This window comes from Halichondria panicea, chromosome 3 (genome assembly GCF_963675165.1).
Source record: "Halichondria panicea chromosome 3, odHalPani1.1, whole genome shotgun sequence".
Lineage (NCBI taxonomy): Eukaryota > Metazoa > Porifera > Demospongiae > Suberitida > Halichondriidae > Halichondria > Halichondria panicea.
This window is the reverse complement of record NC_087379.1, coordinates 4491580-4516136: the sequence shown is the minus strand read 5'-3', so window position 1 is coordinate 4516136 and position 24557 is coordinate 4491580. Positions and strand designations below refer to the sequence as shown.

General features: G+C 40.2%; 3 protein-coding genes across 5 annotated transcripts; 1 reads left to right on the top strand and 2 right to left on the bottom strand.

Moving 5' to 3' along the window:
* Positions 1–1830: 1830 nt before the first annotated feature.
* On the top strand, positions 1831–21654 carry LOC135333648 (nck-associated protein 1 homolog). 3 transcript variants are annotated; one of them, XM_064528649.1, is made up of 22 exons: positions 1831–1981; positions 2333–2709; positions 2759–2853; positions 3143–3471; positions 14167–14329; positions 14546–14637; positions 14768–14940; positions 15196–15315; positions 15619–15751; positions 15940–16095; positions 16445–16545; positions 16700–16831; positions 17019–17237; positions 17490–17611; positions 18092–18162; positions 18346–18466; positions 18524–18684; positions 19918–19999; positions 20167–20390; positions 20612–20707; positions 20987–21088; positions 21389–21654. In XM_064528649.1, exons 5-22 carry the CDS (start codon positions 14236–14238, stop codon positions 21428–21430), a joined length of 2241 nt encoding a protein of 746 aa, XP_064384719.1. In that variant the 5' UTR covers positions 1831–1981; positions 2333–2709; positions 2759–2853; positions 3143–3471; positions 14167–14235; the 3' UTR covers positions 21431–21654. The 3 variants fall into 3 exon arrangements, with proteins under 3 accessions (XP_064384719.1, XP_064384720.1, XP_064384721.1); XM_064528650.1 differs by having other exon boundaries at positions 1855–2240; XM_064528651.1 differs by lacking the exons at positions 2333–2709; positions 2759–2853; positions 3143–3471 and having other exon boundaries at positions 1864–1981.
* LOC135333650 (uncharacterized) lies at positions 9537–10910 on the bottom strand. Its single transcript, XM_064528653.1, has one exon. It carries the CDS (start codon positions 10817–10819, stop codon positions 9674–9676), a length of 1146 nt encoding a protein of 381 aa, XP_064384723.1. The 5' UTR covers positions 10820–10910; the 3' UTR covers positions 9537–9673.
* An 85-nt stretch (positions 21655–21739) lies between the features above and the next one.
* Positions 21740–23624, bottom strand: LOC135333649 (E3 ubiquitin-protein ligase TRIM71-like). Its single transcript, XM_064528652.1, has 2 exons — positions 23546–23624; positions 21740–23467 (listed from the first exon to the last, which is right to left on the bottom strand). The coding sequence occupies exon 2, from the start codon at positions 23217–23219 to the stop codon at positions 21882–21884; it is 1338 nt and encodes a 445-aa protein (XP_064384722.1). The 5' UTR covers positions 23220–23467; positions 23546–23624; the 3' UTR covers positions 21740–21881.
* Between the last annotated feature and the right edge of the window lie 933 nt (positions 23625–24557).

Genomic DNA, 24557 nt, shown 5'->3' with positions numbered 1-24557 from the left:
TGGAGAGGTTCTTTTCCTTTAGTAACTAAGCTCCATGATAGCGTTTATCTCTGGCTCCGGTTGAATAGTGGAAATATGCTCGCATACTTCACCACTGTCAGTGCCTTTGAGACACTCCTCAGCATATTCCAAACATACGGATAGTTTTACTTGAGTCTGTGCCACCAGATCCTTCAGTTTTTGCTGAGTCAGCATATCTAGCTCTCCCACAAGCTTTGCTGTTCTTTCGTTTAACAGCTGATGTTGTTCTTCTATCTCTTTGTGGATATCAACTTCAATTGCAGCCCTCTGATCGTTAAGTTCCTTAGCCCTTGTGTCAAAGTACTTCAGTGCTCGTTGTATACTGTCCAGCTTCTCCTCAGCTGGTTTGAGACCAGAGACAAGCTGTTCTCTGTGCTTGGTAAGCAGGTCATAGTTGTGGTGATTCTCCATCATGGATTGCGTCTGTGAGGAATTCACATTAGCAATACTCATATAGTAGTTAGATACAGGTCATGCACATCAAACTATTATTAAACTCACAATGCATGCATGAGAGATGAGTCGAGAACAGAAATTGGGCATTCATGTATCCAGTCTGAGTCCTTTTATACCACTAATTGTGCCTTGGGTGCGCATGCGCAGCAAGATAAGGGCGTGTCTGTGTAAAGCTAGGAGTTTCAGTTCTAGAGATCATGGATTAGCAATTGCCAAACCATCTAGAGCGTCAGTCACTTCACTTTGGATCAGTCACAGTGCTAAAATTCTAAATATTCAAGTTGGCCACTTTGGTCCACTGATTCAATCCTTAAATTCTAGCTAGATCTAGTCATGTTTTCTTGGATTACGATTTATGAAATTGCAAAATAATATGGCTAGCTATAGGTTTGGCAATTGCTTTAGCTAGATTTATATAGAAAAATCATTTTGCACAATAATATAAAACAGTGTGGCAACAGTGAGTGAGCTGGTCAAATAGGTGTGCATCATGATCGTTCTCTATCAGGTACAACACTTACAGTATATAACATATCACTTGCACGACCCAAACATGTTGTGTCCATTGGAAGATATCAAGCTGAACCCCCAGTCAGAGAAGTCTGCAATTAGTTTTAGGGGCTATTATATAGTTTGATGCAACACATATACTGTAATGTCTTAAGCTTTAGTATAGCAAACGATGTACTACAGCCTTCAACACTGTCGCTGATCGTTTAGAGTGGATCGCTGGGAGCACACAAAAGTGACAATGGAAGCGATTAGAGGATCATCACAACACATGTCGTCACCATTCTAAATTGGACCAAACACTTGGCATATGCATGGCTAAAACTTTTATATTAAAAGCATTGGGGTGCATCACCAGCCGCAAATCGCTTTTTTAACTTCATATATAGCGGGTATATTTCGAGGGTATAAAAACTTTCGTTAGAAAAGTTTTTGCGGATTTAATTTTTGCAAAATATTAACAGCCTTTTTGCAGCATGCATGCACGCGATATTAAATTCCAGACAATACTAAGAGTTAAAAAAATAATAAAGTTGAGGGTATTATACAGAGATTAAGTTCTGAGTTGGCCAAGTTCATACTAATTAGGTGGTTGCTTTAGGGCATGGCCATGGCTCGATTTTGCACCACGTATGCATTGATAGCCGAGCGGAGGAGCGAGAACGTCAAGCGGCAGCATAACCTAGACATGGTGGAGCTATATGATATGATTGGTCCCATTTCTTTGCTAGACATGAGGCAAGTCTTTTGTAGAAAAAATGGCTTCATTTACCTCCTGTACGGAGCTGAGAAGACAAGGAGGTGAAAGGAATGCTTAACTTCTCGTTTTAAACATGGGTGATCCTTTACCAGTTCTACTTGTCACGATATAATTTGTAATTCTTGACCTTGTAAGTGAATTATCAGGTGCAGGTACAGGTAATATGTATATCTATAGCTATAGTTAAGTTCCAGATGTTACCTTTCCATTTCCACTTCACAGCAGCTCTATAAGGTAACCTTTTATCTACTGTATAAAGGTATTATCTGCTAGATCTAGATCTATTATCTACATCTTACCTTCAGGCTATTGTGGCTACTATAAATTCTAGTTCATATGACACAATTATGTATACAGATCTGACTATTCTAAAGATCTAATAGCCAGTATCAGGAGCCTCATAAGTTGCTCCTGTCAGTATCTAGATCTATATAATTATACTGGCAGTAGGTTTATATACGAGATTAATGTGTCATTTGACATGGCGTCGACTGTGAGTTTATGTAGACATCTATTTTCAGACTAGATCTAGACGTCTAGGTAGAATTAGATCTCTATAGATATGATTTTAATTTCATGATACAGAAGGTTGTCTAATTCCGAAGAAAATCCTCACCAGAAATGGCTACGAGAGCTGGCATGAATAAAGCACAAGAAGGATTTGTGTGCAAGAAGTGTCTAGCGAAAAATGAACGTATTCAAGCATTGCTGGGATTACAAATGCGAAGATAAACAAGGCCACAAATTCTCAGACACAGGACACAAAGAATATGTTCAGTGGAATGGAACGAAATTCGTTTCCTTAATTCGACCGTTTCCCACCAGGAGCACAAAATTCCTTCAAAAACTTACTGGTGTTGCAATGTGTAAGGGCGCAAATTGCAGACTGGAAATGTGTACTTATGCTCATAATAGAGAAGAGCATATGCGTTTCAATAATTTGTTGACATCTTTACGAAAAGGTAGGTTTGAATTTTTTGCCTATAATTGTATGACTTGATTTGTATATAGAGCTGGATAGAAGTCAACTGAATCCGCAAACAAGTAATTTAAGTGTTTCAACTTGGCAACAGTGGCCCAGTCACTATCAACAGTCATTAAGCCAAGTAAGTGGTACCTGGAAACATCTGTTGACAATAATTGACTGTGCATTCATACTTGTTGTGTAGTATAGATATCCAGGCAACAACCTTGCATTCTATAGAGTAAACTAATCCCCTGGGGATGCCCCAATGCATGAACTACATGTACTAGATTTTATGGGAACTGTTTGTTCCCAGTAAAGCCTATGAATAACATTTAATGTGTACACTACACTACACTGAGTCTACTCAGAATTTACCTATCACTGTACATGTATACTATAAGTAATCACATCATCTCTGCACGCTACAGTGTTTCAATCCTAGAGTGGGATATTATCAACCACCTGGTGTTCAATTTCCTGAAGAAAGCCGTAATGCACATGGCTTACACCCTACCCTCTTGCCCTCACCTCATTCAACCCTCATGAGCAGACCACAGATTACCAGCCAGTTCAAGTATTCACATCAAGAACATGAATTCGGGTATGCTGCAAGTAAAAAGAAATTCGAGGAAAGAATTATGGAAGAGTTGGACGAAAGATACATTCAAGAGAAGCTTTCAAGAGAAAACTATAAAAGAAAGTATCACAACCTGATATGCTGGGAGGAAAAAACCCACATTGAAATTCTTGAAAAAAAGTGAGTACATTCCTGAAAAGTAGTGCAGTAGACTCTCGTTAATCCGGTCACCCTTGGGACCATGCTGCTTGGCCGGAATAGCAAAGTGGCTGTATTTGGGGAAATAGCCGCGGCTTAAAAACAACCTTACCTCGAACCTAATGACTAATTTTTCGGTTCTTGTCTCGAGGATAATGAATCATTCTGTTCTCTATTTAAGTGCAATCCAATTTTATTTGCTAAACCACACCCAAAACATCATATCTGGCCGTAATGCATGTATAAAATTACATTGAAAACCTTGTTTGGGACAGCCAGCACTGGCCGGTAAACGGAATAGCGAGTGGCCATACTTCAGGGTGAGTTTTGTGCAGTAAACATATAGCTAGAATTCCGTGCCAAGCCAAATGGCCGGTATATCGAGGTGGCCGTACTTCAGAGAGCCGGAATAGCGAGAGTCTACTGTATACCGTATAGCGCAAAATTTTCGCAGATTTCGTGGGTTAGCAATCCTACACGAAAATTAAGTCCACGAAAATTGTTCTTTAATTAGAATTACGTGCAAACATTTAAAGGCGTGGCTTCCGGTAAGCAGTCATTCCGCGAACATTGTGCAACGAAATACTTTTAGAGGCCAATCCACAAAATATAAGTGCCTCGAAAATTTCGCGCTACTTTTTTGCGAGCATCAAACATTTGCGAACTTTGCGATGGTTGATCAATTCGCAACAATAAAATCCGCAAAACCTAAATTATTACTTGTAAATACACACGATCCTTGCCAAAACACAATATTTAGATCGCAAAGGGTCACATTTTCTGCTCATTTGGCTCATTTGCAAAGGTTTTTCACCAGCAAAATATTCTAGTAATACGGTATACGGTAAGTAGACGCTTTTGGGAAAATTTAATTATGCCTCGGTTGCGCATGCACAGCAAAGTATACGGTATAGTGCTACGGTGTGTCCGTCTGTCTGTGTGCGTTGACTGCTACAGCTGCTCAATGATAAATAAAGTGCAAGCAAGAGTTTCTATATGCTTCTAGTCACGTTTTCTTGGATTGCAATTTGTGGGTTTGCAAAATAATGTTTCATTTTCTATATAGTTAGGTTTGTTTAAAACTTGGAATGTCACTTAAGTAGTATTAGCTGATGCCTCGGTGGATATGTCAAAACTACCTAACATAAAACTACTAGCTATTGCTAATACCAGTACACAGATAATTATCATGATGAGCATTGGCATAATCACAGAGAAACCCAAAGATTGGGAAACGATCGACCATGATTGTTGCTAAAAAGAATACCAAAAGTCCAAAGTCTAATTGCTGCTGCATATACAGCCTTGCAGCTCTCTTCTCACTCTTGCAGCTACCAACATCTGGCGTTCTAGTGCAGAGCTAACTACTAAGTAGAGTAGCAATACTCTATGGACAAGTTTTGCTACGCACTATTCTGAAAAGAACCAATAACACAACCTTATACATTATTTAAGCCATTTATATGAATGAGTAGGCCTAGAGTTGGCTTAATTTGGTCTGAGGAAAGATTCATGAAAGCCTGGAAAATTACACAAAGTGATTTTTTACATAAAAAAATACTGTCTATTAATCTCACTTTTACTGCATCTTCATCACCAGTAACTATCACCTCCTACTTGCTATGACTTTTGATATGGCTCTACTGTGTCGACTAAGCAGGGTTTCACTAAGAAGTGTACTGTTCACTTTCAACAATATTGGCAGTACGCATGGTTTAGCGGAAGTAACGTTTTCACTAGCAGTCATGTAAGCGTTTCCAATCCCTCTTCCTTTATATCTAATACTCCAATTAAGTAAGTACTGATAGCAAAACCTAGATCAAACTGCACGAAACACTCTTGGCAGCTATAATTAGCTCAGTGCTTGTGTTTGGCAGGTAACACTCAATTGAACTTTGACCCAGATCAAAGAATAATTATGGTGCCCTGCGACTTGCGGATATTGTACTAGAATTATAATTAGCACACTATTATCAACTTGAACTCCATTTCCAACTATCTAGTCCAGTAAGCTCCACCTCCAATTCAGAGGAGGTACGACATTTGCGAGTCGCAGGAAGTGTTTATACACCACATTTCTATCGTGGGTCAAAGTTCAATTGTGAGTTACCTGCCAATGCACAAGCAGTGAGCTGTTTATAGTTGCCAGGAGTCTGATTCGTGTACAGTTCGATCTAGGTTATTAATTGCCATCAGCTTAATCAACCTGTGGTTTCAACTTTAGGAGGGATGCTGCATGGAGTTGCCATGAGTAGCACTTTGTTTGATGCGCTATGGAACTTTGACCCATATAGTAAGGAATGTGCAGGGTGCATAAAACACTTCCAGGGACTGTCAGTTTTATGCACTTACTATATCGACTCGCGGATGTCATACCTTCTCTGCCTCCAACTATCTATTCCAGTGCATCCAGTGCACATGCATGCGCAAAGCCGCATGGCTAAAGCCAGACCAGGTCCCCTACAGAGTTGCAGACTGTTTAGCTATCACCACTATGTCACTGTTTGAGTACTTTTCAGTTGAGCGCAATCCACAGAGCAGCACTAACACTGCAACTGAAAAAGTGGCTTGCCATCCTGTCCTATACTGCTGTTTCACAAGCTGAACCTGATAGGTTAAGCAGATTTAATTGCAGTACTAAACACTTTTTGTGCACATGGCAGTAAGTAGTAGTTCCTCTGAGAGATATTTCAGTGGACTAAAATAGAAGCAGGATGGCAAATGAGGGTCTATAACTGAACAGGACTTGCTCTGGTGCATCTCCATAGATATATTCCCAGAAGCTATTGACAAATTTACTCGTCGCCACCTCGACACATATGGAATCACTGAACATTTGGTTGACTCCTCTTGACTTTCCTTATATCTAGCTAAGACATTTCTTTAGCCTGATTGTGTTAGAATCAACCTCAGAGCACATGTAACAGCGAAAATGTTCTAGGGGCGCACCATCCACGCACTGGTAATTTGTTCAGCACCCCTCTCTCAATTCCCGGCTATACGCCCCTGATTGGTAGCTGCAAAGCTGCACTTATAGCTGTTTCATTCAGCAGCATTTAATTTTATGGACTTTGAACTTTGTATCCTTTTTAGCAACCATCATGCGATAATTTAATAGCTAGATCTATATAGTATTATAGCTTCATGTTGTAAAGCTTTAGTGCCTCCACCGAGGCATCAGCACCCGTAGTGCTTTCATATTACAAATTGTTTGGCGAAAATTAGCGCACTGGTATATTTTATACGTTTGCACATGCAACGCTTGTTGGTGGGTGTTCGTTTTTTGGCATTGAAACGCAATATTACAGCCACGAAACATTTTTCTAAGGGCATTTTCCACTATACAGTATGATATAGTTTTGTGTAAGGGGAAGAGGGGCATGTAATTATGTTTTGAGCAATATTGAGGAATATACTAGCTAGGCTGCTTGAATTCTCATCTTGCTGCCCTTGCAAGATTGATTTGGAAATGGCTCTAAAACACAATGTGAAGCACAAGTAGAATTCCAAAGATTACATATAGAAACATGTATATCTATCCATGCATGCGAATACTGCTGTGAGCTGCTGCAGGCATGCCTTGCCACAGGAGTGTCTGTGTCTTGATGTATATATATATATAATAAAGCACATGCCTGTGCAATAATTGTAGGTAAAGGATCATAAGTACCAAAACCAAATATCGTGCCAGTCCATCACAGACAGACTGACAGACGAAATTGCAATGTTGATCACTAGGTATAGGGACTCATTCGCTCGCCCCAATGTGGAGACCGCCGATGCGATTGTGGGTAAAGTTCCTAAGGAGCTTTCTGGTTCTTTCTAAAGCACAATGGAAAGATTAATGTACTTACGAAATAATAAAGCGTAAAATAATAAAGCGTGGAACGGCTTAGATATAGTTAATATAGATAATTATATTTTTTGTAATCTATGTGTTATAGTGTCCCTCATCCCTCGGGCTAAAGCCCTCGTGATATGGGACACTACAACACATAGCTTTTATTTTATTACTTTTGTCCATTAAATTCTTGAATATGTTTATCACATAATTATGTCATCATAATGACAAAAAAAAAGAAGCATAATACCAGATCGAATGTTGATCTTTTTTGAGCCCTTGCAATGCAGCTTGTAGGGATTTCCTTTTCAGATGGTTTCGAAAGAAGTACTTTACCACTACACCAATATATGTATCATGTATGTGCTTCAAACTTTTATTATGGCACTTATAGTTTCACAAAAATCATTATAAGAAAATCATGAATATTCATGAGCAAACTGTTTACCGTAACCTTAAGACAGGGCCAACAACACTCACAATGTAAGTTTCTTGTCGTTATTTGGACTATGACTGCGCTCTTGTCTTTCTATTGTCACAAGATATAGTTTGGATTTACAACTACTGTGGAGTGCTGTGAGCGTTTGTATAGTCCTTTAGCTTAGCTATAAGAGTACAGTTTTTGGCCGATATTTTTTTTGTATATTCTCCCCCGTGCACATATTCCTCCATAAAACTTCGATAATAAATTATGACGCGTGGCCAACCTCGTCTGGGCCATACCTGTTGTACCACTAGCTGATATGAACGACAATACTGTGTAACCTAAAGAAATGAACTCTGCACCTTTAAGTTTATTCTTCATTTCTAAATGCATTCCAAATGGAACAGCTCTTAGAAGCTCATTTTGTATCAACATGATTAGCCAAGAAATTCAATGAACATTTTTTGTTTTTTCCCGTTATCAGGGGAACACCATCCCGTCATTGCTATAGATATGCAAGTTTCGGTCCCTTTTTTATGAGTAGTAGCTCTGCTGATGGCATCGATCATTAATTTTAGACTGGAACTTTTGGCATCGATTGTTTTTAACAACAATCATGGTTGATCATTACCCACTTTGAGTTTGCTTGCAGCAAAATTAATTATATTTATTATGATATAATCAATGTGTGTATAAAAGCTATTAGTAGCTTTATGTTACGTAGCTTTGGCATCTCCACCGAGGCATCAGCACCCGCAGTGCTTTCATTTGATTTTGATATTAAAGCTTCATTAAAGCAGCAAAAAGTGAACAAAAGCTAAAAGACGTGGCTTTTAGAGGCACGCCATTAGTCAAAAAACCTGCATTGTACCCCCTGAATATAGCTGACTGTTATATACATAGTTGGTTGCTCTTAATGGAAATTTATGTTGCCGTACTAACCAATGCTATTTATGTGAGCATGCGTGCAGCTATCATGTCGTGTATATTTTTGTATCACCCAATTGGGGCCTGGTGCAGTCCCATTCGAATCACGATATTTAAAGCATAAACAAATATCGTATTTTGTTTTTGAATCCATATATAAAGTTGGGGACTAGTCACACATTAATTTGCTCTCCATAAACCATCTTGAGGTAGTTGGCCGTGTACCGGCTCTGCATGGTTGCATCACATCCAGAGCCAATCCAATTCACGATAATTATTGAATCAGAATAAACCCAGCTTATAATAATAATAATCTGGAATAGAACAATATTACAAGTATATATTACTGACAGTGCTCATCTCATGATCTCCACCTAGTCATCTGACCATGGTTCAAATAACACAAGTGTGCTTTAAGTTGTTAATGCACACACTTAATTAAGTGTGCTTTAAGTAACAATACAAGTAAATTGAGAAATTGATTCAAATGTAGCTAGGTAGAACACTGGTTTAACAAGTCAAGCTGTACAAATGGCAGGCTGCTAGAGATCACATGACAGCACTAGAACACACCTAGCCAAAATCGCGTATTTTAATGCTGGTGCACTCGAATGGACTCTTGATACGTAATGCACACTCGGCTGTGCGTCTTGCACCACGTTAACCTCGAATCCATCCTCGGCACACAGAATAAAAACACTTAATCTTGGCTAGGTGTGTTCTAAATAATACTTTTTGTCACATGTGCAATCCTATAATTATTGGTCACGGCTAAACGTTAATATAGAAACATCAAAATTCAGAGACTTGCTTTAGCTGCGTGTATGGAGTCCATGGAATAATAACTAGCGTGTATTTGTATGCCCGTTCAAAAACAGATAATATCATGCAGTCAATAAGTCATACAAATTATGCACCAATTTTTAGTAATGTAATAATGTTTCTTACACACAGTGTGTAGTTCTTACAATTATAGCTTTTGTTTTCGTGTCTCAAAGGAACAAAGCAGCTAGTGCAACTATCAGCACCAATGTAACACTGATCACACCACTGGTCTTGACTCCTCCATTGTCCCTAATATTGACTCCTCCATTGTCCCTAATATTGGGAGACAACAGAAGGCTCTCACATGTACCAGGAGGAGAAACATTGCATCTCGACCAGAAACTGTTGGTGAAGAATCGAAGTACTTGATTTGCGCCTGATATAGGAGCAACTCGAATGGTAGTACCATTGAAAAGACTGTTGATACAGCATCCAAACTCGTTACGAAATGCTATCATGGAAGATCTGCATGCAAAAGAACAACCACTTCCAGAGACTACATTTTGTGCACAGTTTTCGGCCATGTTTGTTAAAGTCCTTTGATTAGTTTTTAGACTGCAGAAACTTCCATCGGAATCGACACTGCATACTTCGACATGGATCTTGGCTACTCCTCCACAGCCAGTAGTGTTAGCAAGCGTTTCAACTGTTATTCCTGATGTATTCTGCATGCATCGGCGAGAGAAGAGGATTCGACTGGTTTCGGCTAGTGTACAAAATCGGGATGTAACGGTGGAGTTGTATGTTGGGATAGGGCACAGTTCACCTGTGCTCACACCACAAACTGACCAGAATGCCCCATCAAGGTTTGTTCGGCTGCCAGCTAACAAATTTGTCCAGTGACTAGAACAACAGCCTAGTTGGTCTCGAATACGGGTGATCGAGTTTCGACAGCTGGATGAGCAAGATGAAAGCGATCGGCAATTGGACGATGCTTCTTCTTCAAACTGTTGGCTTATCTCCAATCCCTGACCGCAGTATAGACCATTCTCATTATTGATTCCACAAGCAAACTGAGCTACGGTAGCGGTGTCTTGCTGCTGGCATTCCAGTGCCAGAGTGTAAAGGTCCTCCTGAAGGCCAGTCTCACAGACAACCCTATTAGCTATTGTTTGACATTGATTGAAGTCTTCAGTGGATAGTCGTCTGAGATTTACGGATCTCCTGGCTCGAGTGCCGGTAGTTGTCATGGTTGATGCTAGTTTTGCAGCCTTGTTGATTGTGGAGATAGCCGTATCTGTTGGAGACATGACAATCTCTGCGTGGGCAATGCCCAGCATAAACAGAAATGAGGAAAGAACGATGAATTGCATTGCTTGAGTTTTAGTACTGATAAGCGGTCTTCAGTTGTGTGTATACAGCTTGAGTGCACCCATGCCATATTTATAGCCTTGACTTATACATGTAGTGTGAGTGCATTCCTTTTATCAGGTCAAAGGTGGGATTGTATGCATGTGGGTGGGTGTACTTCCTGTTTGGGATTATATCTCTATGCAAATAGACTCCGATCTTTACTTGTGTTCATTGCCCCATAATTATGATATCACTGTGTAGTGTGACACCACACTTTTTTCTCTTCTCCTTACACTGTGAAAGGTGTGTTGCACATGAAGCCCTCTTATCTACTGCCTATAGTTGTCTACGCGTTTGTTAGTTTGTTATTAAGTTTGCAATTAAGTTTTAATGCAACAATTATATATAATGTGTACCGATTATTTTGTTACCAGTGTGTGTCGAGTCAATATGGCAGTGTTCTGTGTGTATATCTATATGTAGTTATATATAAACAGCTTGACTCATTTTGAAAGAATGTGATCGTAATAATGTTTGCTTGTGAATGTTTTAATTGTGTCTACTAATTGACTAGTACATTACTGTACACTAATGCCAGCTACTGGGGCCATGGGATTTCATTATAGGAATTGATAGCTCATGCTTGCCACTTCTTAGTTGTCAATGGTATAATTATGAAAAACATTTGGGAATTTTCAGTAGTGCCTACTTGACTACTGGTGAAATTCTAGCTATTTAAGAATACATGTTTGTATAATCAACAATTATTGGGACTTTCGGCTTATGTGTGTGTTCTGTAGTGAGTGTTGCTCTTGGTGTTGTTTGGGAAATGTAGGGTAATTAGTACCATAGTGCAATTTGTACTTGTGTTCTAGTGATGATAATGTTTTTACGACGACAGGCGTCCACCATCATGCCAGCTTTATCACGTTTGCTCTTAATTATAAGAATCCAATTGAATAGGCACCTCGATGTTCACTGTTTATTGCTGCAGGAAGTACGTGCAAGAGACGTAGCAGGTATAGCCAGAGGCGGTCTAGTAGTAGTCCCACCTTCCTACTGCTAAAAGGATTCCAAAACGAATGTTACATAATGAATAAACTTTTCGACATATTTTTAGTATGACATGTAAAGGTAAAGAAGGTTGGACTACCGTGCATGCATAGTACATGTATACTCCAGTACACCAGTTAATGATTTATCAGCTTTTGCATTATCACCTTCGACATTCTATAACTTCCATAATGGCTGATGCCGATGCCTCGGTGGATATGTCAAAGCTACATAATAATTATGCCTCGAGGCGTAGCCGCACGAGGGATACGGTAAAGCTGACTGTGTGTGTGTCTGTCTGTTCCAGCTGTAACTGTTCAACGATTGCAATGAGACGAAAACTAACAGCTTCTATAGGCTTCTAACCACGTTCTCTTGGATTTTGAATCGTGGATTAGCAAACTAAAGCTTCTTTCTCGAGTTATGGCTAGTTTGACTCACTCACATTGAAGGCTGTTGCAGTCTCTTCAGAATCTTTCGTAGCATTATTTGTTTGCACAAGTTTCTATTCAACTTATGAGTTAGCCTTGCACTAAAGCGCTAGCTTTTTATTAGCTACAAGAGTCAGCAAAGAGCTGCTAAAGCAGCTAGCTATTTAGTAGCCATTAACTTTGTGAACTTGACCTATTGCAGACACATCCCTTATTCTAATGCGCATGCGCACTCATCCACAATCCTGGCAAAATCGCTACAAAACACTACAAGGATACCATAGATTCATGTACACCTATAGATATAATCACTTCTGCTCATTTTAATGTAAAATTCATTATAGAAAAAAGCTTATTCTCCCTACTATAACACTCTTGAGCGAAAGCATAACATGGCGAGAGGCATTAGCACAGCACAGCTTGCAACACTCGTTAACATAGAGCTACGCGTACTAGCTATAATACACACAGGCTAATCTGTAATCGCAGGGAAATGAGAAATGACCGACCATGATTGATGCTAAAAAGGATGCCAAAAGTACAAAGTCTAAAGCAGACGGTGCTGATGCCTCGGTGGAGGTGCCAAAGCTACATAACACTAGAGCACTGAAGTGCAAACCCTCGGCTGGTTAGCCTCGAGACCAGCCCTTCGTTATCTGAAAGAACGCCTGGTCAAGTTCCAATGTAGAACTTGTCTAATTGGTCCAGGAATTTCTTGGACCGATATTGTCCGCAACAACCATACTTGCCTGTGAATATCATCATGATGCTTACAGTAATGTGCAGCTAGCTATAGTATTGTTGTGTTTTCAGTTACCGCAATACCTTTGACCCCAAATGAATTCTTTAACGTTTGATCTAATAATAGTACAATGAATAATCTTAACAGCACTTAGCGGTTTGACACTAATTATGGCAATGTTTGTATATAGCAGGACGATACGGAATCCGTGTCGGAATCCGTGTAGTAAGACGCTCCATCTCCTCATAATTATCCTCCTGTTATATCACATACAGTGTAGAATAGGTGCGTCATGATGATGTGCGTTCAACCTCCTCTGGTTTGTACCTTAAGTTTGTAACAATTGTTCATTGTTTCATTGCCACCAATCGTGCAGGATTGCAGCATGCACGTTCGAGTACTAGACTGATAAAATTATAGGTTTGGTGCAATAGTAGTAACTCCTTATACCGTGCATGCATGGGTGTCAACTAATGTGTGACAGTGTTCATTATAGTAGTGTCATTTGTGAATTGTTTGATGGGCCTACTTTACTAGTAAGTACTTTAATGTCACATAATTATACTGAGGTCGTGGGATTGCATTAGGAATGTGTTTTTGTTGGGTCTAAAGCTCATGCATACATGTATGCCAATTTTTGGGACTTCCTATTTTGGTGTCAAATACTAATTGTCAACATTATAGTCACACCCGTTTTTGGGAATTTTTACTTTTGATAGTGGGGACTAATAATTATTATTTCAAAGCACATCACACACACTCACATCGTATACCATTCATTTAGCAATTTGTGTTTATGGCAAAAGATACCAACCTAGCGAGTGAATTAGTGTATTTAATAAGATGAGCTTTGCCCCTTGAAGTTTATTTATCGCTGTGGCACAAATGAGCCCATTTATAGTCATAGTGATACGGTGGTCAGGTGAATCGGGCATGGTAATGTGTATGGTGTGTTTGATTTGACTATTGAAATTACCTCAGAAGCTTACACAATAGACAAGTGTCTGTATGTGTCATTACAACTGTGAATTCCGGATGTTACAGCTTTAGCCATGCACGAAATAGTATGGTACAAAGGAGTGACACAATTTTATGGTGGAATAAACTTTATCCGAATAATACTACACATACACACACACAGGCAGTGACGGTGATTACTGCACTGACGCTGGCCAGAGACGAGGTGTTCTGGCTGTTCAAGCACAACAACATGGCACCCCCTAAGAGCAAACACAGACCCAATCCGGACGACTACAGTGACTCGGCACTCCCAGAGCTGCTCTTCAACATTGCACAACTGAAAAGTACCCATTTAATGGTTTTTTATGTACTTCCGGAACTACGACCAGAAATTTAAATTGTGCATTATATGCTATTTTATCAGTAGAACATACGTAGTTCTAAGATATTACCCTCAAAGGCTTCTTTTACAGTACATGTATGTAGTACCAAGACGCAATACGTTTCTAGATTAAAATGACTCAAAACTAGAGTTACTATTTGTTAAACCCTCACTTTAGCTCTGGTTAACAAGCACCATCGCGTTATACTCAACTACTACCTGAGGTACATGTCAGGCTTTGACGCACAGCTTATGAGGAATGTTGTCATGGTGAGCAAGCATGTCATGCATACATTTGTTGGCTATGTACATGTGCATGTGTACTGCTATTTTTTTTTTATTTGTCTAGAACATAATATGTCCACTTACGGCTTTTTTATACTTGTATATATATCTATAGGGTATCCAAGTGTGTCCAGAGGAGGAGTCCCTCTTGATGACCTCGTTCGTGGACACTCTGGCACGCCTCCAGGGCAAAGAGAACGCGGAGAGACCTGAGTTTGACTTCCAGGCTCTCAGACTAGACTGGTTCCGATTTCAGTGTCTCACCTCTGTCAACAAAGCTGCCCTCAGGTGAGTGTTAGGTATGGAGTGTGAGGTGTTGTGTGTGGAGTGGTTAGTTCTGTGAGCTGAGGTATAGTGAAAAGGTATTGTGGTCCATTTTATATGGAGTGCATACATGCACTTAAATTTTGTTTGATTTTGTTCATCCTGAATTGTTTGCTCTCGCTTTTGAAGTTGGAAGCCATATGCTGCTCATGATACAGTTTGGTGTGTTTGTGTGTGACTACTCTTTCATGCTACCTCCCCCCCACGTACGACACACAGTCTCAAGGACAACGAGAACGGAAGCCTTGCCCCGGCCATGAATGGGGTGGTGGTGCACTCCAAGATGGTGGACAACTTTCAGGAGCTGCTCATCGAGCAGACGGACCTCTCCTTCATGTGGTAAGGTTCTGGGTTCACCACAGTTGTTAAAATAGTGTGTCAAAGTGAGCATGCATGGAGTTGCTTGTAGGTTGTACTGTGTCGTGTTTTTGCCTAAGCTCACAGACAATGCGCATACAATAGAACGTATATGTACAATTTTATGGAACCTCCAAAGTATAGGCACCGTACTTTAAACACTAGTCTAAGGACAACCTTACTGCAAAGGAGAGACATTATTGTTAACTGTAGCTGATTAACCACCCTATACAGGTAGTGTCAGTACATGTATATTGATGCACAATACGTATATTCCCTCCACAGCTTTTTCTATCGTCAATTTGAGAATGAGTTCAATCGTTGCATGAAGAACCTGTCTCAAGTCCGCTACATCATAGCGTTCCCGGTCATCCGTGGGGAGTTCCTCAACTCAACCAGCCCCTTTTGTCCGGAGGAGGTGAGCAGTTAGCGGCATTCGCAATGTACATGTGCATTTTTGTATTGTGTGTATGAAGATATTACATTTTGGGTAACTTCATAGAACCTCCTTTAAGAGGAAGTGCCTGCATGCCTCCTCAGACAGTTTATTTGTTATTTTTACCTTTTCGAATTTAATAATACACTTATAATTATGCACACTGACAGCGTATCAACATTGGTGATCGGGCTGTGAATTCAGTCAACCACTTTCTGGAGCTGATAGCCAAGGAGGTCAAGTTGGTGTTGGGCCAGCTGTCCTCAGATAGGATGAACCTCGACGACCAGCTAAAGGTAGCCAATGCCAGCTCTTACTACAACCAGGTGAGTGACACACACAGTCAGTGCTGTAGTATGTACTTGGGCGTTGCATGCATTGAAAATCCCCGGGTATATAGTTGTAACACATGTACTAAAATTATTGATATTCTGTTCGTTTATCTACACATACTCTGCCCTCTTGATTGGATGTACATGCTCGATAACTAACCAATGCTATTTATGCGAGTAGCTGTCGTGTCGCATCTTTTTATATCGTACAATTAAATTGAGTCGAGGCTGGTATAGTCCCATTGAAACTGCGGCACAAAGAAATACTTTATCATGAGATGGTATATTCTATGTCATTGGACACTCTAAACCTCTTTTATCTGGTAATGATTAATTATTGCAGACGCATGCTCACAAGCTGACCAAGAAAAAAGCTGTGGCCGTCCAAACTCCATCACAGCCGGGAGAAGAGAGCTATCGCAGAACCAGGGAGGAGACTGTCAGGTAACAATGCATGATGAATAAATGTGGAGATTTATGTGTTCCCGCAGGAATTTCATTGATTCATACACGAGCTTTAATACTTAAACCTACTACTGATCAAAATATCCTATCTCGTACATGCCTACACCCCACCCTGTTCCTTCTCTCCCCTTAGAGTGGACAGCGTACTGCAGACTTTGGTGGGCCTATCGTTCTCCGTCAACTGCTTCCCCTCCATCACGGCCTGGGAGCACACGTTCGTACCGAGGGAGTACCTCGTCTCACATCTCGAGGACCTCTTCATGAAGTGAGTCTCTTGTGTTAGATGAATACTCACTTAACGGTTAATGTTTGCAACTATGCTTTAATTGTGTCTAGATGCGTACATAAGAAATATTCTGACGATCGTTTCAACACTTTGGAGTTGCTTAATCGTGTAACTATATTATATACAGCTTCTATTTACTGACCACCCCCTTCCCCCCCACACACAGGCACGTAGTCTCGATGCTCTCCTATAACTCAGAGACACAGGAGATAGCTCGTCCGTCAGAGGTCTTGGCTCGTATAGAGTCGTACATGGCGTCTCTGCGAACACTAGAGCTCTACGTGAACATAGATATGACTCGCGTGCTGACGGCAGTGCTACTGCAGGAGACCCAGCCTCTGGACAGCAAGGGGGAGTCTACCATAGCATCAGCATACACCGGATGGTACGTGTGTGTTTAAAGGAACACTTGTGTTGTTTTTGGACACTGAATTATGTATCACTGAATAGTCTGTTTGTGCTCGTTGAGCCCTTATTGAATCTCAATAACAAGTACCATTATAAAAATTATGTCTCTATATGTACATATGAATTTACAACAATGCTTCATATAGTTATGCAGCCCATAATAGGACGAGTATAATGATCTTTTATGTACATGTATAAATACAATGTGTGCTTGCTGTATTGCTCACAGGTACACCAACACACTGCTGAAGAGGGTGGCAGCTGGTGGTATTTGCTACAGCAGGAGCCGGAGGTGCTTTGTCAGCAAAGGTGTCCATGCATTCAAAGCCGAGGAATTCACTGACCTTAGAGGTACGTATTTTGGTGAATACCATTTCAGAATATTTGCATTGCTCCCAACTAGACGTTGAACCTACATGTACTCTAAAGCATGTATACTTATAGTGCTGTATGAAATACTTCATACATGTACATGTAGGACCTCTAATTAACCCTGGTCCTGAATTATTTATTGCCTGAAAAGTATGATAACTGGACAAAATTAATGTGTCAAAATCTTAACTGCACAGCAATGTTGATTATTACTGATAAGAGAACTGCATGATGACTATGCAGAAGGCGGGCTCCTTAGGGAAATCAGCAATGTTGAACCTACATGTAGGCTAGTAATGATACATGTAGGACCTCTAATGTACATGTATAACCCTGCTCCTGAAATAGTTATGCTATGCGCATGCCATGTAAAAATAGTGTCTAAGTCCTTTTTAAGGTGTTGAGTTCTGCCCTCTTTGCTCCCCCCACCCACACACCCACACACACACACACACACAGAGCTTGAGGCTCTAGCTGCTGTGATTGGTCCGTACGGTATTCGCTTCCTAGGAGAGAAGTTGATGGATCAGGTGAGTGGGTATTGCACTGTACTGCATTGCTTACCATACACACTATTATACCTGAAAGATGACGTGCTTCACTGTGTGCGGCCAATTAGTATCTAGGCACTAATCCAAAGGGTGACAAGAGTACATGTACATGTACGTAGAAATGCTCTAATGCATGGCTACTCTCTCCACACATGCTAATAGGTGAGTGGTCAGGTGAAAGAGATCAAAAAGCTCGTGGTTGCCAACCAGGACTCGCTCCACGCACTGCATAGCAATAGAGACAAACCCGAGATATACTATGAAGTCATCAAGAAAGTCAAGAGTAAGTTGAAGCAATAGTTAGCACAGCCTACCCTTTACGTACTTTTCCGGAGCCTAGGTTCTGAGGATCTACTGGCCCGTACGGTTATTGTGGGCATCATCATGGCATTTCGTAAACTGACCCTGGTAGCCCTCAATAATGTGCTCTCCCAACGAGTGCCCTTCATACTCAGCTCCATTGTTGACTTCAAACAGAACCTACCGGACAAGACCTCCACTGTAAGTCTATACAGTACGTGTATATTGAAAGTGTGTGTGATGATCTTTACCAAACCAAGTTTGACGATACATAGTGTAGTTACCATTTCTCCTTAGAGCAAGGGCTTGTAACCTTGTCCTCAGGCCTATTTTTCTCTAAAGAAACGAAAAGTGTCTGAGCGTGAACTGTCTTATGTACATGTAATACCCACCATTACTGGAGCTGTACATGTAGCTAAGCAAAGATACTGCTGACAGGGAGCATGCTGGAGCTATACATGTAACTAGCTAGATCATAGCAAAGATATTGCAGACAGGGAGCATGCTGGAGCTATACATGTAACTAGCTAGATCATAGCAAAGATATTGCAGACAGGGAGCATGCTAGCGCTGCTTCCAGTGTCAGAGGGTAGATCGTCATGCAGATGTTTGGGCTACTATAAGCTTCTAGTAGACAAATATAAAGTGCTACTAGGCCCAGTTTGCTGGATTCTTCTCACAACCATAAGTATTTACATGTAGGCTGTTCCTATTGTTTCAGACTCAAACATTAATTCAAAAATGAAATGCAACTATTACTAGTACTGAATTCAACTATAACAAAGGTATGTATACCGAATGTTTTGCGAGCATTAAACATTTGCGAACTTTGCGAGGGTTGATCAATTCGTAACAATTAAATCTGCAAAACCTAACTAGTAAATACATCCTTTCCAGAACGCAATAGTTGGGTCAAATTTTCTGCTGATTTGGCTCATTCCCAAAGGTTTTTTACCCTGCAAAATATTCTAGAAATCAGTCAGATCCCAGGGGGCTAATCCACAACAAAAGGTGGAAAGTGAAAAATTCTAAACTGTACAATATCAACACATGATTATTACTGATAAGAGCACATCAGGATAAAACATGCCTAACACAGTTCCTGCTAAGTTGTTCATAGAACAAAAGGTGGGAAGTAAGTCAGACAAAATCTGAACTGTACAACAATCAACACATGATTATTACTGTGATAAGATACATGGCAGCACATCATGATAAAACATGCCTAACACAGTTCCTGCTAAGTTGTTCATGGCACAGAAGTAATAATAGTCATTTGAATCTGAATGAAAGGAAACCATGCAGGCCTATTTTCTCATTCCGTTTTCGAATTGGCCTCAGGACGAGGCTAGTCCTTTTGTTGCGCCCTTACAGAGGTACCTACCTATACAAGTACATGTATTTATTATTAGCTGCTCATTGTCTCACCATTAGGTTGCTGATCAAATGGCGATTGCAGCTGGTGTGCCTTGTGATGTGGACCCCCTTCTCTATAGTGCGCTCAGATCACAGTGTGGTGAGTTGGACATCACATAGTTCACAGTTCACATTTTCTCACTTAAATATCTCGTGTACACATGTATAATACAACTTAAACTACATGTACACAATTTAACATCATACGTGTGTGTATTACGTGCAGTAGATCTAGCTTAGCAAAATAATTTATTGCTCCCCATGCAGACAAGTCTAAAGAAGACCACATGATTTGGAGCCTGTACATGGTGTTCCTGGGTGTGACTTTGCCCGACCTCGCCTTTAAGCCAGACTCCACCTACCTACCATTTTTTGAGGGACATGAGAACAACGCTCACTGTCTGGCTGTCGCCATCACGTCATTGCCTGGAGCAATCTTTGCTTACTATGGGGATAAGGAACAGAAGGACAGAATGAAGGAGTTCTTAGTGGTAAGTGTGCGACACTAACTATGAAATCTGACTAGCTGTTCAGTTATTTTCATGTTAATCACATTTTTTGTAGTGTATGTACATGTGCTCTCTATATACATGCGCAAAACTGTATCAATTTTTGGGCATCATAAACTTAATTGTGACCATTCACTGCTGATATATTATGTTTGTATTGTTGGTTTTGGTTTTGGTTTGTAACTGAATGTTCCGCCCTCCAGTTCACCAGCTCCCGTATCATGACACTTGCCAAAGAGACGGAAAAAGAAAAGGATGCACCCAAAGCAAGAGAGGCCATTTACCTTCTTCTAGACCTGGTAAGTAGACACAGTCACTTTAGTTTGACTCTATGTCAGATTGTTATCTTCCGCTTTTTTCTCGAGTTATGGCTAGTTTGACCCACATTGAAGGCTGTTGCAGTCTCTTCAGAATCTTTCTCCATTGAATTCATGGCTTGTAACTAAAATTAATAACAACTGTTTTGATGTAACTGTGGTGTGTTTTGTAGGTCAGTGTCAGGTCAGATTTAGTGATAGTGGTTATTACTCCTGAGTGTAGCGTTATTATGTTAAATTACTTGTCTCATACTCTTGCAGATTGTGGAGGAGTCCCCCTTCCTCACCAGGGATCTCCTGGAGTCTTGTTTCCCGTACGCTCTCTTGAGAGATGCCTACAGCACCGTCTACAAAAATCCAGCGGTAAGGCATTTACTACTAGTCTATATAGGGTTTTGCAACACCAGAAAAAATGTGTTGAAGGGGTTGAGCGTTTTTTTATATCGCTTAACCTACTGTAGTACCCGCATATCTGTAACATTATCTGTGGTAAATCACATAATGGGGAATGCTCTCCTTTTTAATGTTGAAAATATTTTGCAAAACCTCGTACAGTACCGGTGCAATAGTTCTCCCTCTGCATGTTTCACACGCACGCACGCACGCACACACACACACACACACACACACACACACACACACACACACACACCCTCCCTTTAGACTACAAATCGAAAGCAAAGAGACAGTGAAACTCCATTTTAGAATTAATGAATGTCAAGTTATGTTATAATATTAGTTGTGTTTCATAGAACTAATGACTATCATATACATTTGAAATTGTGCAGAAGGTTAGAAAATTTATAACAGCTATATATAATTATGTGACTGAATCAATCAGTCAATAGCCAGCCACCTACATTGTATTGTATACTACCTTGTACATTGAATTTTGTGATGAGCACAGTACATCATGTCATTCAATTGTATATTATGCTGTTAGGGAAGTTGAGGCTACTTTGTTCTATTTGCCTGTGGTCTTGTGTAATTGAATAATTAAGAGAATAACTTCATCATTATACAATTTCTTCGTGCTGCTACATGTAACTGATAGGAGACAACAACAAAATGCATGCATGGGTAAACTATAATTATGGGTAAACTATAATTATAAGCAATAACAGCAATAACAGTCACTTTTCAGTTCTAGGCTTGTTTAAAATTTCTGCAGTCGGCCGTTGCTACAATCAGATACAACAACTGCGTCATTACAATCAATAGAGAGTCCGTAAATTTCCCACCCACCTACACCAAAAGTGGTGATGTAGTCTCCCTCAGATGTGAACAAAATCACAACACAATTGCTGCTCACGTACACTGTGTCACTGCTGTCGATGGCAATGGCAAAGAGATCTCGATCCTGGTCCTGACTATCATGCTTTTGTGAGAATGCTCTCAAAAATTGACGTTCAGCATTGAAGACTAGTACTCGATTACGTTTAGTCACATAGAGATTGTTGGCGCTATCAAATGCTGCACTATTAAATGATTTGGTTCCATATGCTGCACTATTAAATGATTCGTTTCCATTGTCAGATATGCCAAAACATCGTATGAACTTTAGTTCAGTAGAGAGAACTTGTATCGTAGGAAAGCTAAGCACATACAAGTTGTTCTCTATTCTGTTATAACAGATACCAAACAAGCATATAGATTCAGTGCACGTGGTACTGTCAACTGCTGCCACAAGCTCTCCATTCGATGAGAACTTGTTTATACGATGATTAGGATTAGTACTCTCCACTACATAGATGTTGTCGTCTTTATCCACCGTTACTCCAAATGCACCATTCAGCTGTCCAAACGTTTGTATTTTCTCACCCTCTGGTGTAAATACAGAGACAGTTTGTGTAATATGACCTTCAATAACGATCAACTGTCCCTTATTATTGAAGACAGTGCCTCGTGGTCCATCCAAACCGTATATAACTCGGGAAGGCTTAGCTAATTTCCCCAAGGTTACAGATATTAGGAATGGACTGCCTCGTACTGCGTCCCCATTGACAGTGATATGTAGTTCATGCTTTCCTCGTTTCATAGGGTGATAGTTGATCTCGTGTTTACCATTTTGCTGCTTAACCACTTCACATCTCAATTTCTTTTTTGTCTCGATATGCACAAGTTCAGCTTTGAGGTCCAGTATACCTTTGAATTTTTCGTTATTCTTGGTCATTGCTTGGAAGGATACAACTTTTATTTCTCCAGTTACAGCAGTTTTCAGACCATCTCCTGTCGTGAGGCTGTTCTCGAAGCTGAACGAACCACCATGCTCAATTTCTAGGAAATCTCGACATGCTGCTTGGAGAGGTTCTTTTCCTTTAGTAACTAGCTCCATGATAGCGTTTATCTCTGGCTCCGGTTGAATAGTGGAAATATGCTCGCATACTTCACCACTGTCAGTGCCTTTGAGACACTCCTCAGCATATTCCAAACATACGGATAGTTTTACTTGAGTCTGTGCCACCAGATCCTTCAGTTTTTGCTGAGTCAGCATATCTAGCTCTCCCACAAGTTTTGCTGTTCTTCGTTTAACAGCTGATGTTGTTCTTCTATCTCTTTGTGGATATCAACTTCAATTGCAGCCCTCTGATCGTTAAGTTCCTTAGCCCTTGTGTCAAAGTACTTCAGTGCTCGTTGTATACTGTCCAGCTTCTCCTCAGCTGGTTTGAGACCAGAGACAAGCTGTTCTCTGTGCTTGGTAAGCAGGTCATAGTTGTGGTGATTCTCCATCATGGATTGCGTCTGTGAGGAATTCACATTAGCAATACTCATATAGTAGTTAGATACAGGTCATGCACATCAAACTACTATTAAACTCACAATGCATGCATGAGAGATGAGTCGAGAAAAGAAAATTGGGCATTCATGTATCTAGTCTGGGTCCTTTTATACCACTAATTGTGCCTTGGGTGCGCATGCGCAGCAAGATAAGGGCGTGTCTGTGTAAAGCTAGGAGTTTCTAGGTTTCAGTTCTAGAGATCATGGATTAGCAATTGCCAAACCATCTAGAGCGTCAATCACTTCACTTTGGATCAGTCACAGTGCTAAAATTCTAAATATTCAAGTTGGCCACTTTGGTCCACTGATTCAATCCTTAAATTCTAGCTAGATCTAGTCATGTTTTCTTGGATTACGATTTATGAAATTGCAAAATAATATGGCTAGCTATAGGTTTGGCAATTGCTTTAGCTAGATTTATATAGAAAAATCATTTTGCACAATAATATTAAACAGTGTGGCAACAGTGAGTGAGCTGGTCAAATAGGTGTGCATCATGATCGTTCTCTATCAGGTACAACACTTACAGTATATAACATATCACTTGCACGACCCAAACATGTTGTGTCCATTGGAAGATATCAAGCTGAACCCCCAGTCAGAGAAGTCTGCAATTAGTTTTAGGGGCTATTATATAGTTTGATGCAACACATATACTGTAATGTCTTAAGCTTTAGTATAGCAAACGATGTACTATAGCCTTCAACACTGTCGCTGATCGTTTAGAGTGGATCGCTGGGAGCACACAAAAGTGACAATGGAAGCGATTAGAGGATCATCACAACACATGTCGTCACCATTCTAAACTGGACCAAACACTTGGCATATGCATGGCTAAAACTTTTATATTAAAAGCATTGGGGTGCATCACCAGCCGCAAATCGCTTTTTTAACTTCATATATAGCGGGTATAATTATTTCGAGGGTATAAAAACTTTCGTTAGAAAAGTTTTTGCGGATTTAATTTTTGCAAAATATTAACAGCCTTTTTGCAGCATGCATGCACGCGATATTAAATTCCAGACAATACTAAGAGTTAAAAAAATAATAAAGT

What these genes read in the sequence shown, in the direction of transcription:
- LOC135333650 (XM_064528653.1), bottom strand. Translation starts at nt 10,819, where the DNA reads ATGCAATTCATCGTTCTTTCCTCATTTCTGTTTATGCTGGGCATTGCC.
- LOC135333648 (XM_064528649.1), top strand. Translation starts at nt 14,236, where the DNA reads ATGGCACCCCCTAAGAGCAAACACAGACCCAATCCGGACGACTACAGT. An exon ending in GGAATTCACTGACCTTAGAG is followed by an intron (nt 17,612 to 18,091) that starts GTACGTATTTTG and finishes ACACACACACAG; the next exon opens with AGCTTGAGGCTCTAGCTGCT. An exon ending in GAGAGAAGTTGATGGATCAG is followed by an intron (nt 18,163 to 18,345) that starts GTGAGTGGGTAT and finishes ACATGCTAATAG; the next exon opens with GTGAGTGGTCAGGTGAAAGA.
- LOC135333649 (XM_064528652.1), bottom strand. Translation starts at nt 23,219, where the DNA reads ATGCTGACTCAGCAAAAACTGAAGGATCTGGTGGCACAGACTCAAGTA.